This window comes from Daldinia loculata (assembly GCF_022478755.1).
Source record: "Daldinia loculata strain CBS 113971 unplaced genomic scaffold F4817scaffold_60, whole genome shotgun sequence".
In the NCBI taxonomy this organism is placed as follows: Eukaryota; Fungi; Ascomycota; class Sordariomycetes; order Xylariales; family Hypoxylaceae; genus Daldinia; species Daldinia loculata.
In genome coordinates this window covers 13784-31827 of record NW_026054914.1, presented here as the reverse complement: position 1 = coordinate 31827, position 18044 = coordinate 13784, and the positions used below count along the sequence as shown (strand labels likewise).

The following is an 18044-nucleotide window of genomic DNA, read 5'->3' as shown; positions in this document are numbered from 1 at the left end:
GAGACGTCGGCCAGTAAATCTTAAGTAATCTTAGGTACATCGGACCTAGTTATGTAATTTTAAGGTTGGCTCGTTTCAATGGCATTTCAGCCAATCAAGGTGAGCAGAATACTAAGGTTCCACTATCAAATGACCAATAATGAAAGAGTATCTCCAGTAGCGGCAGCTAAAACGTGTACATACAGACGAAGTACGTACCAATCTCTAGGATCTTCTATTCAGGGGTCCGTGGATGTCGAAGTGCGCTAAGAATACCTAGGTAATAGCGGCTTAGACGGCAAATCGACAACTTGGCTTATTGAATCTTTGAATGTTTGGAACAACTTTGTAAGAGAAAAGACACGAACTTCATGAATAAACGAACGATTGAATCATCACCTCATCGAAACCACTATTGTTATATTAGAGGCTTCGATATATAATAGTTTATGACTAGGCTATTTTCGACATCTCCGTAGCGCATCCAGCGCATTTCCTCGACCGAAAAGAAAACCACCCGTGCTCCATACCTCTTTAGCCATAGCCTATCTCGCAACCATGCGCTTCTCTTCAGGCTCGACATATATATGTCCGACATTACTCTCCCTCCTCTGCCTCACTTCTACCTCACTTGCCGCCGATGCCGACAAGACGACAACTTCAACAGCGTGCACCGCGTCATCAACGTCAGGCGCCTTCTTCGACTTGCGGCCCGACATAGCCCTCAAGAAGAATCCCGATGGGTCTAAGCCCGCGCATAGTAACGGAGCCCCGCTAGTGGACTACCACGCCAAGGGCTACGATTACGGGTTCAACTTCACCTTGAACATCTGCGCTGCCGTGGTAGAGCCTGTTGACGAAGTGATCGGCGTAGAGCCGAGTCAGTGGAAGAATGTCAGCGCGTACTATACCTCCAAGGGCGACATATATAGTCTGGGTCTACAGTCCGGCGCTCTGATATCGAGAGGCAAGGAGCTAGTTCTACAATACACGGGAGGATCGCCATGCGGGAAGAGCGTGAAGAGGGAAGCGGATATCGAAAGTAGGAGTTCTTCTGTCCACGAAGGCGCGGCCCATAAGGGATCTGATTTCGAGCGCGAAGAAGATACGCCGTCGCCTACGAAGACAGCCGTCGCGACCAACACTCGGAAATCATCTAAAGAGACGGACGAGCCGAAGCGGAGGAAGTCAACCACCATATTCTTTAGTTGTGACAGGGACGCTGGCGCGGGCGCAGCTCAAGTCTCCTTCATCGCGACAGACCCGGAAGAATGCTCATACGTATTCAAAGTCAAGTCACAGCACGCATGCGCAGGCGTGGAACCGCACAAGCCGGGAAGCGTGGGGCCAGGCTCCGTGTTCCTAATTATTTTCGCCATCGCCGTCCTAGTCTACCTACTCGGCGGTATATTCTACCAGCGCACGGTAGCCCACGCCCGAGGCTGGAAACAACTGCCTAACTACTCGCTCTGGGCCAGCGTCTGGAGTTTCATATGCGTAAGTGCTTGTTCCATTCTACGATCACGATCACGACAGGAAGACATAAAACAGAACTTGAAGCTAACTGCTACTGCTAAACGTAGGATTTCTTCGTCATGGCCACCTCCTCTTGCGCTCGGCTCCTCCCGAATCGGAGAGGGTACCGCTACGTATCGGGATCACCATCCGGAAGAGGTCGAAGTAACCGCGAGGACGAAAACCGGTTGATCGACCAATACGACGAGGAGTGGGAGGATTGATGGGTTTCTTTTTTATAGGTTTATTCTTAGCTTTTAGTTTTCTTGATTGGTTTGCATGTTATTACTAGACTTTTGCCAACATGACCTGGTTGTACTACTAGAACTAGACGTTCGGATAGAAAACACATGGCATATGTTTTATTCTTAACGCTTTTCTCCTTTTTCTTTCCTTTTCCAAATAACTACTATGTATGCGTGTAGTTATGAATGTATGTATTAATTAGCGGTTTGATGGCTAATAGGGGCATGAATGGGATGATGGAAAACGTCGGATCTCTGGGCATTACTTGATTGCATTACTTGATCGGGTCTTCTGCAGCCGGGCGGCGCAGTTGGATATCTTGGGAAGCTGGCAATTTTTAGCATGTTTCAATGTTTCAATGTTTCAAGGTCTCAAAGTGAACCGCCTCGTAATAAGCTAACCAAGGTACGTATATGTTCCTATCCTATTTTTGTAAACTTGTCCATATTTGAGCGTCCAAGTAAAGAGTCGGGGAGATGAGAAATATTATGAAAAATAAAATAATATCGTCACTAGTTTGTAATACCGTTTAAACTGCAACTCTTAAGGAACCATAAGACTTGTTATGTGGCTTTCGTTGGTAACACGACGGCTCGCAACCAAAAAAGAAAAAAAAGGCGTGGAGGCTATGCCGTAGATAGATATATGGAATCAACATACCTTGATAGGTTAACCTATTCGGTCAGGTAATTTTGGAGGTTTAGTAGGTCTACTCTATATGCGAAACGCCGCAGGTTTAAACCTCCTGAAATCCCACCCGCGAAAGTGACCGATCATGGGCTCACTCTAACCCGATTACGCGACCTGATGGATTGATTCTTCCCTTTATATGACTGATGCCCAGTGATGCAGGACATCCTTCGCCGAGAAGATGGGATTGTCGTCTGCATCTGTTTCCTTGATTCGTTTCCTTTAGCCTTACTCTCTCAGCTGTCATCTGTTTTCTTCTACATTTTCATTCTTGCTGCAATCTCACGTTGCATTCGTTCGACGGCGGGGCCTTCATTCCTTTCATTCTCGTTCTTCGCCTTTTGACTCTCCTTATGTTCAATTCGTAAGAAGCTTTTATTAAGAAATGTACTTTAAGAAGTCGATTTTCTTGTTGGCTGCGGCGCGTGTTGTCCTTGCAAAAGTTCAATTTCTAGTACGTTGCCACTTATAGCTTCTAAGACACTCAAACGCTAACATTGATATCTCAAGGGAGTTTCGATAGCGGGAGGCGAATTCGGATGCAAGAACGATGTAAGTATAATCGAAGCTATGATTGAAGCGCCAGGTTAACATGATGAAAGGGAACATGTCCTTTAGACTCTGCAAAGCTTCCGGACGATGGAGTTACTCAGATGTGGCACTTTGTCGGAGATGACGCCATCAACATACTGAGAATGCGTATGACCACCATTCAAGATATGTTAACTTGAATAAGACTAACGAGCCTACTCAGCAACATCATGGCAGTTTCTCGTCAAAGACAATTTAGGGGGGACGCTCGATAGCAACAACTTTGATAAATACGACCGATTGATGCAGGCCTGTCTCGCTACCGGCGCATACTGTATGATCGATATCCACAACTATGCTCGATGGAACGGCAAGATCATCGGACAGGGTGGACCGACGGATGACCAATTCGCCAATCTCTGGGAACAGTTGGCGAAGAAGTACTCTGACGAGGATAAGGTTATCTTCGAGCTCATGAACGAGCCGCACGACATCGATGTCGATACGTGGGCGAAGACTTGCCAGGAAGTTGTTACGGCTATCAGAAAAGCGGGCGCGACGAAGCAGATGATACTGCTTCCTGGGTCAAACTCCGATGGCGTGGCGACACTGACCAAGGACGGCGGTGCGGAGCAATTGCTAGATATCACGAACCCTGACGGATCAACAGATAATCTGCTCTTGGATATCCATGCGTATTTGGATAAGGATGGCTCAGGGACGAACAAGCAGTGTTCAACGGATAACACCGATGCCTTCGCAGACCTTGCGAAGTACCTAAGGGAAAAGGGGAGGAAGGGTCTCGTCAGCCAGACGGGAGCGTCCCAAGATTCCTCTGTAAGTCTTAGCAACATTGCTTCTCATTCCGTCATCTATGTTAGCTGTTGCATGTTTCTAATAAGTTGGCCAGTGTCTTAAGATGTTCTGTGCGCAAAACACACTTATCAACGACAACTCGGACGTCTTCGTCGGCATAGTCGGTTGGGGCGCCGGCAATATCGAGACCTCTGATGTTCTAAGCTTGACGCCATCGAAGAAAGATGGACGTCTAGTCGATAACCAGTTGATGTCTGAGTGTCTGGTCGATACGTGGGCCAACGCTAAGGAAGTAATCAATCCGCCGGAGCCGGAACCGGAGTCGACAACAAAGGAATTCATTCCTACTTTTACTACCTCCCTATCGAGGAGCATTGTTACACCACCCGCACGCACATCCTCATCTTCAGACTCTGTAGACTTCGACGAGCCGGTTGTCACGGTCCACGTTCTGTCCGATATAAGTATACTACAGACAGCGGAGGTACCCCCCACCCTCACGACATTGATAACCGCGGCCGGATCACCGAGCGACGAATCTTACAGCATCGCATGGGAGATACCAACAACCACACCAGCAATAAGCCAGACTCAAATACCTTGGCCGACGCCGACAGCAGATGCTCCGTCGACTAGAGCCATGGCGCTCCTCCTCTGGAGCTGCGCACTGCTGCCTCTTCTTTTATGATTTCTAAGAGCATAATAGTTTAAATTTTGAAAAATTCGACGGCCGGGGTCTTTGCGGCCCGGTAGATAATGAGGTCAGGACCTCACAACCTGCGAGCGTATGGTTTTGCTCGAAATGGGAATCTCAATATTTGCGAATGGTCGCTGGAATATGAATCATCAGGCGTATGAGACCGGTTATTCTTAGTTGGGCTTCTGACCAGAATTTGTGTCATATTGGCCTTGAACACTTCCTTGTATAGGTATACTTGCATTGATGCACCGATACCATTAACACGATCCTCGTTGGATTGCTGGCAAAGAATGTCTTGGATAAATTGTGATTTTGAGTGAGATGTAAGTGATCATCAAATGGCTCACCGACTACGTATATTATGAATCTCGTTGAGTGAGATTTAACAGTATGTATCGGAGGGGTGTAGTAAAAGGGGTATGATTAAGATAGATAGATAGGTTCTTGATCTGCTTGGGAATTACTTTGTAGGAGTTAATAAAAGACGATCATGAACTGATAGCTGCATCTCTTTCACACTGTATCTATATATCTGGAAGTTGCGAGATGCGGGCGCTACTGCAAGGGACACGCACTAATAAACCACCATAACAACTTCTAAGCTGGCACGATACTGTTTTTTGTGGGACTGTATACACTGTGCTTTGTACCTGTTTACACTGTCCCCTCACCCACGTCATTGGCATTACAACTAAAAGGCTTAACAGCTTCCAGCCAGCCCGAGTCCACAACATTTAGTTTGTTCAACATCAAGCCACAAAGCCTCGTTTCTAACCCACCGTGTCTATCTCCTGCCATAATCCATAATCACCCATCCCACTCCGACGAGACGGTACACATCATATATGTTCCCAAATATTACAAATATTACATTAACATGTCTGAACTGTCGGAATCCATAAAGGCTATACAAGAAGCGTCTAAGGAAGACCGCTTCACTTATCTCACCGTCCTCCAATACCATGTTACATCTCCAGAAATCTTACCAGCCCTAAATGAAGTCCTCCAAGATGCCGATCTCACGCAAGAAATTGGTTGGGACCTAGTACAGATGCTACTGAACATCGACGGCTCGGAAACATGTCTTGAGACGGTGGCCCGCTTGGGAAATCCCCGCGAAGTCGTCATCAAGGTTATGGAGGCGCTAGAGGGTCTTACTGTCGCCTGGAATGACGAAGTAGTCGTCGATGTGGAGGAACCCGGAGTCATCCCGGACTCCAAAATACCGGGGAAATTCATCACTCTACTTGGCATGCTCGCGATTCTTCACCAGCGTATCAAGACAAAGTACCCCTCTCGATTTCTGGGGCCATCGCTAGTGAAGGTGTTCGAGGCCTATCAGCCCACACCGGAGATGACTGCCTCCGTAATAAATCTAGTCTATTCGCTCTCGGGCCGTAAAAGGCCACCTCTACCCTCTAGGAAATCTAGCATTAATGTGGCCAATCCCGATCAAGACGGGGATGAATCTAAGAATGCGCCAGATCCCGAGGCCGAGCAGGAGGATCCGCAAGAGGAGGCCATGCAGCAGAAGCTATTGCAGGCTTTTGTCACGTGTATCTTACAGCGATATGTAAATGCATACGACATGCTATGGTCACCTCGACTTCTGGAGGTATACAACCCGCAAAAGAATGTCCCAGGTAAGAAGACGACGGTTGAGGCGTTCAGGGAAAATGAGGAACTGCAAAAGCGGGATGCAGTAGTAGGACAACTTGTTGTAAGTTTATCTACCACCTCCCACTCAATATTCTATTAGAGCTAACATCGCTTAGGCCTTACTACGTGATCTCGGTCTAAGTAATTGCTCAAAACAGTTCGTAAAGAGCATTTCCGAAGGTCCAGTACATAGAGATCCCCTTGCAGCTTTCAACGACTTCTCCTCAGCGGACGATATACACTACTCCCCGGGTGGGTCCGTGTGTCTTATCGCCTACTGGTTATTCTCGAGAGACGTCTTCGGCTCAGATAGCCCTTGGCCCGAGATGCACATATTCCCGGACCATGCCTCGATACTCGGGCGATTTCTTGGCAGGGAAATGCAGTCGGAGATTCTTGCTAGTCCGGGAATCGCCGATGCTTTACTAGCTATCGGACTCGGACTCGAATATCGGAAACTAGTAAAAGCTGAAGATTATACAAATTTAATGGCCTATCACCATAATCTGACGCTCATCTCAGTATTTCATCCGGATATTCAAGTCAGGAACGCCGCCACATCATTTGCAGGCACTCTTCTTCACTCCGAGCCCGACGACCATAACCGGTTAGAAATCCTCGAGGATCTATTAGAGAACTGCATGTTTGCGTCCCTCAAGGCATGCGCGATCACGTGGCTAAAAGAAGAGCTCATCGCCGCCAGGCAAAACAAGCGATCCAATCAGTTCTCTTCCCCTGACGTCATTGAACGACTGCAATATTTCTTATTCCCTGATATGCTGTCCTTGAATGAATCGAGCTCAGACGCGTTAGTTGAGTTTTGGGCTCAAAATAACCTATTTCTCCTACAAGTTGCGAACTTCGCCTACTTCCTATTTACCGGCTTCAAGGAGCTCGTACCGGCCGGCATGGGAGCAGCGGTGGGGCAACGGTTTGTGGAGCCCTTGATAGCCGCGGCGGAGAAGCTTCAGAAGGCGGAGGGAGTAGACGGCGAAAATCAGATGCAACTTAGCATTCTTACGGATCGACTTCGCAGTCTTGGCCTGCAATAGGTCTTGTGTGGTTTGTCATTTTGGAGGTATTGGTGGGATTAGCGGGTTGTTGGAATCTTGCGTGATGTGAGGGATGTGTATGCCAGCTACTAAATAACCACGTCTTGATGAGATAAATACCAGTCTTAGATTAGTTTCAATGATTACCCGAAGTTCCCGATTGCCTATGCGAGTTTCATTCTCGAATATTAATTTGCCGACTATTAAGCTTAGTGATGACATTAGTTGCTTTTTGCTCTGTCTACTGCTAAGTAGATTGTCTCGATCGATGAGCCCCTATAGTGAAGCCGTGTATATGGACCGTGTGTAGGAATATGCTACATGTATTTTTCATACCTTATTTGTTACCAATGGCAAGGGGTTACGAGAGTCCTTGAAGAGGTCTAAGTTAGCACTAAGTAAGAAATTGAAGCTTCATATTTTCTAACTTTCTAAAATCGTTCAACTCCCATAATCATCCGAGTCGCCGTCTTCCTACCGGAGTCTCATTATCCCCCGTAACTGTTCTGGCTAGCTAAACCAACTCCTGGCTTGGAATTGATGATTATAGTATCTAAAGGAAGCGTCCATCCGGATTTTATCTCGCTTTTTGGCAACTTTAACTGCCCATCGGCTCCTCGTTCAAATTTTACTGTCTGGTTATCCAAGAGTGCTTCTAGCTCCTCTGCTGACTCTGGGGGCTTTGTGGATAACTCGTATTTCTGTCTTGTACTTGTGTCGTTATATGCGTGGGTAGGGTGCGTGCATGTTACCTACATTAACCATGCTCGAATATGGGTTAACCTTCAAAGCGTTACCACAGAGAGCCAACGTTATGAAGTTGTCCCGGGAACAACGAGTAGCAGGGCTCGGGTAGTAAAAGTTGGTTTGTTGGAGGGATATAGAGGGAGAGAAAATGTTGAATAATGTAAGGAGGATGGGGGGGGGATACCAACTGCTCCTGTTCTAATACTTTCAGGCGAGAATTATAATATCAGAACTTGGTATGTTCGAAAGACTTCCCTAGTTGCAACAGCGAGTCTTTGTCGAGCTTGGCTTCAAGTTTCGGTAGATCATGTTCTTCTTTAACGTGTTGCTGGAGGTTGGAGAATAGGTTCTGGAACGTTGACTTGAAGTCTGGATCTTCTACATTCAGGTTCTGTAGACGATATAATTGTTCCTTGATCTATACGGGCGAAAATTACTTTCTATTAGCACTATAGTACGCGATTTATGTATTTAAGAATCTTCTCCCTTATTGACTTCTAAAAAATAGCGAGTAGTAAACCAGAATGTTGCATACACTCTGATGCTGATCGCGAGATTTGCTTGCTATATCTCGCCCATTATTTAAGTTTTTTTTCTATCGCCAGATAAATAATTATCTCCTCTGCTACAGGGTGCCGTGCCAACTCCCACACGAAAGGGTTCCGGTACTTAGCCGTTCATCTGTGCTCTTGTTATCGAAAATATGAGGGTAGTATGCTTCAAGCTCGCGGTGGTCTTGTTTGATTACATTTAGGAGAGGACCCCTTACTACTACGGTGATGGAAAATGAGTAGAGAGATGGTAAAACCCGTCGCGAACGTTATGATCTTCGTGAGATGGAAGAGAGACTCAAAAGGAGGAATGGGTATCAAATCATTTCTTAATCTACTTGTCAGCAACTTACAATAAATATTTACGAGGTTATTATTCAAAATAGACCTGTAAATATTTAATTCACTTACTGCTTCGATGCCTTCATTGGCTCTTATCACCCATTACGTTTCGACTAGGTATGATTTACGACGCCGATAATGCACAAGCTATGTGACGAGGAATAGGGGTACACCGACTTGGAGACTAGAATCGAAAGTTGCTTGCGATTCTAGAACTTAATTATGTTTTCTCGATATAACTCTTTAAGCATATGTTCATTACATAACTTACCAGTTATATTCGAGTTCTTAATATGAAACCCCTAACGACATGGGACCTCGTTTTATAGCCTGCCAGGTTATGATCTCTCTACCCTTCACCTTCGACATTTCTAATTATATCTAGGGTCTTTACCTAAGTGGCCTACATACAGTCTCATAGCGTAATCAATGTGAGAAATAAGGCGACTTAATACTCGATTTAGCCGTTAAACTGCCCCCGACCCTTCAGCAAACTATATAGATGCGACACCGACTATTTCAAATCCGTACTCTTAGCCACTTCCTCCCATTCATCACAGACCTTCAACATATCCTCACATTTAGCCCTAATCCTTTCCCAACCATCCGTTCCTAAAGGAACTCGAAGTGGTACAGTCTTTCCAGCCGCCACGCCAGTCCCTTTTACCAAATCAATCATGATCGAAACTGCCTTGGAAGGATCTCCCGGCTCGTTGCCGACTATGCCAGCTTCAGCGGCTCGCACGGTAGCATTGAAGCCGGCGTAGTCTTGCTGGCGCGGGTCTACGTTCCTTATGTTCTTGAAGGCACTCGTGCGGAAGTAACCAGGCTCGACGATCAATAACTTCAATCCTGGGGCAAAAATGGCAAGTTCTTTAGCGAGACACTCGATCGCACCTCCAAGGGCGAATTTGGATGAGCAATACCCAGCAGCGCTGGGATCGGCATGCCACGCTGCTTGTGAGCTTATGTATAGCAGCGTGCCTGTTCCTCTGGCCCGCATTCGAGGCAGAAGTGCGCGAGTAATGTTCAGTGGACCGTGGAAATTAGTCTTGAAGACATCTTCCATATCTTCCTGTCTACTTTCTGTCAGCGGGTCGCAATATGCAATTAATTAATTGTACTAATTAGCATCTATACCCACGTCAATTCTTCGATGGCACCACTTAGAACATAGCCGGCATTATTCACGACTACGTCAATACCGGATGGATACAAATTCCAGGCATCAGCCATCTTAGCCGCAATAACGTCCGGTGGCGCTGTCACGTCGAGGTCCAAGATTGTCGCTCCAGTATCTTTGAGGTGAGCAAGTCTTTTTTCGGCATCGCGACCAGTGGCAATGACATTGTCTCCCTGCTCGCAGAGTTGGCGCACGAATAGAGCACCGAAACCGCTGGAGCAGCCGGTAATTAGCCAAGTCCTGGGTGTTTGAGCCATTGTGCAGTATGCTTTCTTTGACTGAGTGGTAATATTTGGTAGGGTGTTGAGAAGATTGGTAATCAAGATGGCCTCTCAAGTTCCGCCAGGGGGTAAGCCTGTTTGTTTAGTTAATATGAATCCTAACTTATTACACTGCACTACCTAGCCTATAAATAATAGAGATTGATGACTATAAATTTTGTGGCGCCAGGTAGGGACCTATAATTAGATATAAACACCGGAGGCTGTCGGACCTACATATCATTTGTCTGTATAAAAAAACGGAGCCAAATTGTAAGCAACTGTAAAGTAGCCTTGACAAGTTTTTATAATTATAGATTACCTCGCCGGCCCTTCCAAGGAGAACTGCTCTTTGAAACGGTAGTTGAATTCTGAGACGCTATTTGAGCAGAAGGGCTCGTGATTGTTATGACCTAATCTCTTAGGGAAAACTTCTTAGAGCTTTAGATATTTCGGTTAAAGAAGTTGACCGAAAGAACCGATTGTGGCATTATTTCATTGGTAGTAACTGATCCGCGAGAATGTATATTAAAACAATTCTAGGCTAAGCTATTGTTGCCGTTACCGACATGAGTAGTACTGCCATCTCTGTTATTGGAACCTTGGTGGTAGCCTAGTAGACATTGAGGGTTTAGCTGCTTCTTTATTAGTATCTCTCTGCCTGGGAATGATCACTCTTAAAGGAGTTATGATATAATATTTACTTTGTGACATGAAGTTCCTAACTTATGATAATCAGTTGAATTCTTATAACTGGTCTTAGCGAATCAAGAATATGAGTTGGTAACTTGTGAAGTAATATATAATGGGTACGTTGGTTAATTATTTAATAACTATGGAAAATTAGTATCGCAAATGAAGAAATGATTTGATATAGCGCAGTGAATACTAATAATACATGTATTGCCAGGATGTTTTCTTTACGTGTGATACTACCTGCAAGTGGTTTCCGATAGTTGCGTTGTTAAATAATCAATTACCTGTAATTATCAGACCTTAGAGGTTTAAGCAACGGATATCCATATTGAGTAGATCTATTTATTAAACGACTCCTCAATATTTCGCAAGCAAGCCAAGGGTTGCGAAGACCCTATCGAGAAGACGTAGTTTTGGGTAGCGTAACTAGCGAGAATAGACCAATGGGACTTTCCGAATTAGTGGAGGACAATCGAAAAGAGGCCTTCTACATCGGAAAATCAATAAAGGCGAGTAAATCGGAACTGGAATATGCGAACATGCTCGACTGCAAAAGTCATGATTCCGGTAGTTCGGGCCCGGCGCGGAGTAGCCTCGCGGTTAGCGGACGGGAGCAACGAAATTTGGCCTAAGTTTAGGCACTCATAAAGACTAAAGCGGCGGTGTTTATCTGGATTGGTCCACGACAGCGGTAGTCACCGAGAAGGCTATTGCTGTTAATACCTTGGGAAGTGGAGTAGGTGAGTTGGTGAGTTGATATTGATACGTGACCGTCAGCATTATACCGCCCCTGATGGGAGACGAAAGTCGAACGTCGAAAGTCGAAAGTCGAGACCTTCGTGGCCGAAAACTACCGAAATTATATTACTATAAAATTACTTGATAAATATTCGAAACCGGGCGATAGCGATGGCGATGGCGGCCGCGGGGGATTGCCAGATGCGGTGCTGAAATGAAGCCATTCGTGGATGACTGACCACTTGGGTGACGGCTCGAACTCGAAAGTTTACTCGAATTTATCGCGAAATGATTGCTCGATAGAAACTTATGGTTAGGTAACTTTAGTACGGTCCACACCGTCCGTTCCGCCGGGGCGCATCGACGTAACACGGACGTCAAGACAAGAGATCTGTGGATGGAATAATTGTTTGGGCGTGCATATGAGGTATCTATATTACCAGTACTGATCCTTGTGAGAGGAAATCGATATTCGAAATTTGCCGGTTTTTATTTCATTTTATTTTATTTTTTTACCATAGACCCTTGAGTTGAATTGAGTTGAAATTTGTAGATGATGTGTCACGTATCGTATCCCACAGGCAGAACCCGGTCAGGTCCGATATCGATCTGATTACCTAGACTACCTAACATTAAACATGGCAGCGTGGGCAGGTATTGGCTAAAATAAGTTACATAAATCCCCTTACAGACAGAGTGGACATCAGACTAATGCAAGTCATAACCTTTCCTGGGTTAAAGAAGTCTTGGACCAATCAGAACTTGCCGATAACAACCATTGTCCAATTCGGGAGTCCCGTCAAATGTTTTTTTTTCCTTCTTCTTTTCTTTCCTGCTCTCGTCTTACTCAATGTACCTACCTACCCTCTTACTTATCGTCACCCACACCCACTTTAAACCACTTCCCGTCTTTCTCTTATCTCAATTGCTATTTCCGTCATGTTCTTGACTTATCTTCTTAGGCGGTTACGCCCTCCTGAATCAGGGCCTGCTGCAGGCCAGTCCGACTATTTCCTATGTTTTCTCTAGCAGCCTCGAGATATCTTACCCCTTTACCGAGGCTAAGCCTATAAACCCACCGTAGCCCACAGCTTACACCAACGGATTCACCGCTCACACGATCGTACTAGAGCCAGCCGAACTTGAAATTTGTCGTAGCGGTATCGCTGCTGACCTACTGGCCTAGTTCTAAGTAAAACCCGAAACGCCGTAGGTTGAATGTAACTTCTCTGACTCGATCGTATCCATTAACCCACTTGCCATTCTTCCTTCGCTTTTCTCGGCTTGCTCATATCTTCTCGTCATATATCCCCACGTAGTACACCTCCCGTCAGTAGGTCTTGTCCTTTCTGGGCTATCATTCACTTTCGTTCCAGTCATCACCAGCACCGTACATACTGCTGCATGTCACTGCTGACTTGTGATACACTCCCTCAATCATTTGTTGCGTAGTATACTTTTCTCCTTATCTCGTCTTCTTTCTCTTATCATTCGTCCACCAACCTGCAGTCAAAGACACTGTGATAAGAAGATATCTGCTTTGTCCTCGTTACTAGTCTATCGTCTATCCTTATCTTCGTCTGCCAATCTACCACTTCGTCTGTTAGCATCAAAAAAAGAATAAAAACTCCACAGGTCGACCTTACATAATGACAGTCACTTCTAGAACGAATGCCGGACCGTTGACCGTCCTCGTGTCAACGAGGGCGGTAATCACTTTACCAGACGATAGCCTCCTACTCACCCCGGCTACTATATCTATCTCGCCGGCTACCGGAAAGATCGTGGCTATTATACCTACTATCCTGCCCAAGACGTCGTTTGCTCCGTCAACGACATACATCAACTATGGCGCCAAACTCTTGATCCCTGGACTTGTAGATGCTCATGTGCACCTTAACGAGCCAGGCCGAACGGAATGGGAAGGGTTCAACACCGGTACTAGGGCGGCAGCTTCTGGCGGCGTGACTACCGTTATCGACATGCCGCTCAATGCTATCCCACCGACCACAACTTTGGCGGGGTTCAAGGAGAAGCTCATTGCTAGCCAGGGCCAATGTTGGGTTGATGTGGGGTTCTACGGGGGTGTTATCCCCGGAAATGCGGATGAGCTTCTTCCCCTAGTAGAGGCCGGTGTTCGCGGGTTTAAAGGCTTCCTAATCGAGTCGGGTGTAAGTTTGCGCTTACAGCAAGCCAATCGTATTTAGATAGTTCGCTAACAAGAGTAAATAGGTCGAAGAGTTCCCTGCCATCTCTTCCAATGACATTGCACTTGCAATGAAAACACTAAATGGCACACCGACGACGCTCATGTTCCATGCCGAGATGATCCCTCCGATTTCCGATTCGGTTGGTGATGCAGTACAAGCCTCCGAACCCCCCTTAGCACCACACGGCGACTTACAATCGTACAATACGTTTCTCGAGTCGCGACCTCCATCCTTCGAAACTTATGCAATCGATGAGATTCTCTCCCTCGCGCATCTGGCTCCAGGTCTGCACCTACATATCGTACACCTGTCTGCGACGCAAGCGATCCCGATCCTGAAGGCCGCCCGCAAGTCTGGAATCGACATTACGGCTGAGACATGTTTCCATTATCTAGGGTTGGCGGCTGAGAGTGTCGAGGATGGTGATTGCAGATACAAATGCTGCCCACCAATTCGTGAGCAGCTAAACCAAGACGGTCTTTGGGAAGAGCTCGCAGCACCGGATTCGTGCATTAAAACCATCGTCTCCGACCATTCGCCCTGTACCCCCGAGCTCAAGCTCCTCCCACCTCACCTCCAAACAATCGAAGCCTCGCATATGCACCATTCCGATTCGGGTATTGATATGACGGCTGACCTAGCTTATGACGATGGGGAGCAAACAAAGATCGGGACGCAGGTTGCAAAAGGCGTTGGTGACTTCTTCGCCGCATGGGGTGGCATCTCGTCGGTCGGACTCGGCTTGCCCATCCTTTACACGTCGGCTAAGGAGCGAGCGGCAGCTGGAAGCAAGGCAGCTCCGAGTATCACCGACATCGTGCGCTTATGTTGCGCCGCGACGGCTAAGCAGGTCGGACTATCTCATCGCAAGGGGGCGCTCAAGGTCGGCATGGACGCTGATATTTGCGTATTCGATGATACCGAGGAGTGGACACTACACTCTGCCGGCATGCATTGGAAGAACCGCTGCTCGCCATGGGAGGGCCGCCGGTTCGCGGGTCGTGTCAAAGAGACGTGGCTGAGGGGCAAGAAAGTCTTCGAACACGGAGGCATCAATGGTGGGTTCGTGACCGGGAAGCCGGTTGGTACAGCTATTGTCGAGAAGAGGTTTGCTTAAGAGCTGTGCGGGGACCGAGGCCGGTGTTAATGAGCTCAGCTATGAGGCGATGGGGAAGGAGGAAACTGATCCTTAACCCTTAACAGGCTGAGCCGCGATGATTATTGATAGTATGATGACTTGATGATATTGCATGGCCCGCGAGAGAGATTAGATGGAGTTTAGGAGTTATGAAGAGGTTATTACTTATTAGGTACCTTAGGTAGATAGTATAGGTAGGTACCTAGACTATTAGATGTTAGGTATTTGCAAGTATGTTCTTGATTAATCATTGATTTGGTGCTATGTACCTAGGTGTCACACATCACGCCAATTGACGTGCTTTGAAGGTTAGGTGCCGACGCATCATCGGCGAGGAATGCGTCTGACGCGGAGAACCCTGACGCCTTTGTCCAATGGCTTGTTCAACCGTGCCGCACCTCATCAGCTGGTGCGCTTCGTTCAATAGAGGCACAAAGCAGTTAAAGGGGCCTGTCCTTAGAAAGTCAATTTTTAATAATTCTGGTTTATAAGATAACTAATTATTTTAGGTAGTTATTCTTTCTTCAAACCGATCTAGATAGTTTGTGGAATGAAATGCTGAGTTATGTTTCCCCATCATACATGACTGCGGTTAAGCATAACCCATCGGGCCTGAGTTTGTTGATGTAAGTGGCGTAGGAAAGCAACCTATTGTCGCATTGTTAATGATATTTTACATCAGGTACATTCAAAGTCATATTACGTAGCAGCCACCTCTATCTAGCTGTATGTTTTAAAAACTACATCTCATGTTATTGGGAAATTCACAGTCGCATAATCATCTATCTAATGGGGACTGTGATTAATCTCACCCAGTTCCCCAAGGAAAAGGTAAAGCTTGGCTCTTGACTAAAACATACCTAAGATAATGTTTCTTGAATCTAACCGAGGCAATGTAATATCTCGCTTAAGCTGGTTTATTTTTATCGCGGGATATTATTGCCAAACTCCACATTTTACATGCTAGGTATTCTTTATTTAATTCACTACATGTAGCCAGGGCCTAGATAATCATCGCTTCGCCATAATTGCGGATAGCCTTTGTGTATGTAATTGATTAGCTGCAAATACATAGGACTGGAGCCGAGATCGCCAAGTAATACTCCGTAACTCATTTCCCGCTGTCCTGTTCGTTATGGGGAAATTCCAAGGCGCTTTATGCTGTGTACGCGATGTTTTAGATTCTTCTTTTTTTTAATCTTCATCAATTCTTCAAATCGGGCTCCATGTCTCCATGTAAAATTGCCAATATGGTTAGGCTCGTCTATTCTTACTGTAAGACCCGTGCGCTCATCTGTCACATATCGATATACATACATATGAAAACCCCCCGATGAAGTGGCGGCCATGTGCATCCCTTGGTTAAGAGCGCCACCGATGCGAGCAATGCAAACCGTCAGGTTAGCTTTGTGGAACCTTGGAAGCGTGTTGGTCTAGACTCTAGACCGAAAATGTAATCCTGGACAGGCAAGCGAGGCGGAACGCTTCGTTTCCGAACACAACCTTGCTGAATTCGGCCTGTTTCCATGCATGCGCCACATAGATCTTCTTGATCTTTATCATTTGATAATCGTGGTGATATGCCGTGTAAACTTGTCTTTGAGTCGTAAATCTTGTGGTATTCTCAACTTTCATTATACGTATATAAGGTATGCAGTATGTATTTTGTATTTTGTATAACTACCTATACCTTATATGCATGTAGATACCGCCCGTATGGAAACAGTCCAATTTAAGTTCGCTTAACGAATTGTCTCCGTCGCCGGGACTGGCCCGCTGTCAGCTATTTCTAACCGAGACGTGATGTAAGACTACCTTAGGTACATAGGTAGTGACATAGGACCCAACCAGGCACTCGGATTGGGCTGAACTGAATCAGCAGCAGGTAGCATTGCTTAATGTTTCCTAGACGTAGTTCTCCAAATCCCAGCAGGGAAATGCTATGTCCCACTCAAAGCCACCTTCGCTTAGAGCATCAAATGTCTTACCTTCCAAGTTATGTCATACACTACATACTGAGTTCATGCCGGGGGGCTGCCTTATATTGTATTCATATTCTCCTTTCCGAAACACGTGGCGTAGGGCAAGGGTCGCCATGCTACTTGACTTACATAGATATTTGTGGTATATGGTATATACGACGAGATACATGGAGAATATGTAGCATATGTAGGAAAAGTCGGTAGATTTTGCCAAGCCATCGTAAAAGTACAAGTAGGAAATCGACAATCGGAAGATGTGGGGTGAACGGCAATGGTATGTATGTAGGTCTGTATGTATGTTAGGTACCTCCTATGGATTCGGAGATGATGTATTATCATTACGCCAAGTTTGCTCACCATGACGGGACGGGCATAGGCAGATGGGTTTCTAATAGTATTAATTACGTATTGGATCGGTTGGGTTCTTAGCGATATATTTGATCAATTTCCAATAATCGTGTTCCGACTCGGCTACGAACCGAAATATTCGGGACGAGGGTGTTAACGATACTACGGAACCGCTAAGGTCTAGAGCCCGCTAGAAGGCTAGAAGGGTACATTGTTCTATGGCTTGGTCGCAGTCGGTTGCAGATTGCAGCCGTCCATGGTCCATGGTTCCAATTAAGGGCCGTAGCAAGGATAACGTGGTTCGCTGGGCTCGCGTGGGATTAATCCTAGTCAGCTTGATGTTGCATCTTGCATTACTATGTCTGGTACACTATCTCGGTAGGCCTTTTGGGGGGCGACCAGGTCTTTGCGATCTCGAGAGATTTTGCATTTTGATGTTTTCTATGTTAAGTCTTTCCGTCTTTTTGCGAGCCTCATTTGTTTAGCAAGATCGAATAACACACATATATGCATTAATTTATAGAAGAAACAACTTGTTTGGTTCCGGGAATGCCATCATAACCGTTCGAGCTTTGCTCGGGCTTTCTTATTTTACATAGGCCTTTCGTATCTATCACTTGGCTGATAGCGATCGGAATCACTACGGACGTTCCAGCTATGA

At 46.0% G+C, this 18044-nt stretch overlaps 6 protein-coding genes across 6 annotated transcripts; 5 read left to right on the top strand and 1 right to left on the bottom strand.

The window, feature by feature from the left end:
* Positions 1-53: 53 nt before the first annotated feature.
* F4817DRAFT_348617 (mannose 6-phosphate receptor domain-containing protein) lies at positions 54-2163 on the top strand. The gene is made up of 4 exons (XM_049304719.1): positions 54-99; positions 147-190; positions 260-1476; positions 1563-2163. The coding sequence occupies exons 3-4, from the start codon at positions 538-540 to the stop codon at positions 1716-1718; spliced, it is 1095 nt and encodes a 364-aa protein (XP_049155507.1). The 5' UTR covers positions 54-99; positions 147-190; positions 260-537; the 3' UTR covers positions 1719-2163.
* F4817DRAFT_348612 (glycoside hydrolase family 5 protein) lies at positions 2164-5046 on the top strand. The gene is made up of 5 exons (XM_049304718.1): positions 2164-2884; positions 2941-2982; positions 3033-3129; positions 3185-3798; positions 3872-5046. The coding sequence occupies exons 1-5, from the start codon at positions 2816-2818 to the stop codon at positions 4463-4465; spliced, it is 1416 nt and encodes a 471-aa protein (XP_049155506.1). The 5' UTR covers positions 2164-2815; the 3' UTR covers positions 4466-5046.
* A 92-nt stretch (positions 5047-5138) lies between these two features.
* F4817DRAFT_348609 (DUF1760-domain-containing protein) lies at positions 5139-7351 on the top strand. The gene is made up of 2 exons (XM_049304717.1): positions 5139-6197; positions 6253-7351. The coding sequence occupies exons 1-2, from the start codon at positions 5355-5357 to the stop codon at positions 7186-7188; spliced, it is 1779 nt and encodes a 592-aa protein (XP_049155505.1). The 5' UTR covers positions 5139-5354; the 3' UTR covers positions 7189-7351.
* A 1826-nt stretch (positions 7352-9177) lies between these two features.
* On the bottom strand, positions 9178-10379 carry F4817DRAFT_348608 (NAD(P)-binding protein). The gene is made up of 2 exons (XM_049304716.1): positions 9973-10379; positions 9178-9907 (listed from the first exon to the last, which is right to left on the bottom strand). Exons 1-2 carry the CDS (start codon positions 10266-10268, stop codon positions 9343-9345), a joined length of 861 nt encoding a protein of 286 aa, XP_049155504.1. The 5' UTR covers positions 10269-10379; the 3' UTR covers positions 9178-9342.
* Positions 10380-12978: 2599 nt separating this feature from the next.
* Positions 12979-15248, top strand: F4817DRAFT_243387 (allantoinase). Its single transcript, XM_049299065.1, has 3 exons — positions 12979-13876; positions 13938-15168; positions 15226-15248. The coding sequence occupies exons 1-2, from the start codon at positions 13355-13357 to the stop codon at positions 15030-15032; spliced, it is 1617 nt and encodes a 538-aa protein (XP_049155503.1). The 5' UTR covers positions 12979-13354; the 3' UTR covers positions 15033-15168; positions 15226-15248.
* Positions 15249-17498: 2250 nt separating this feature from the next.
* F4817DRAFT_243357 (uncharacterized protein) lies at positions 17499-17954 on the top strand. The gene has a single exon (XM_049299064.1). The coding sequence runs from the start codon at positions 17602-17604 to the stop codon at positions 17866-17868; it is 267 nt and encodes an 88-aa protein (XP_049155502.1). The 5' UTR covers positions 17499-17601; the 3' UTR covers positions 17869-17954.
* The last annotated feature ends 90 nt before the right edge of the window (positions 17955-18044 follow it).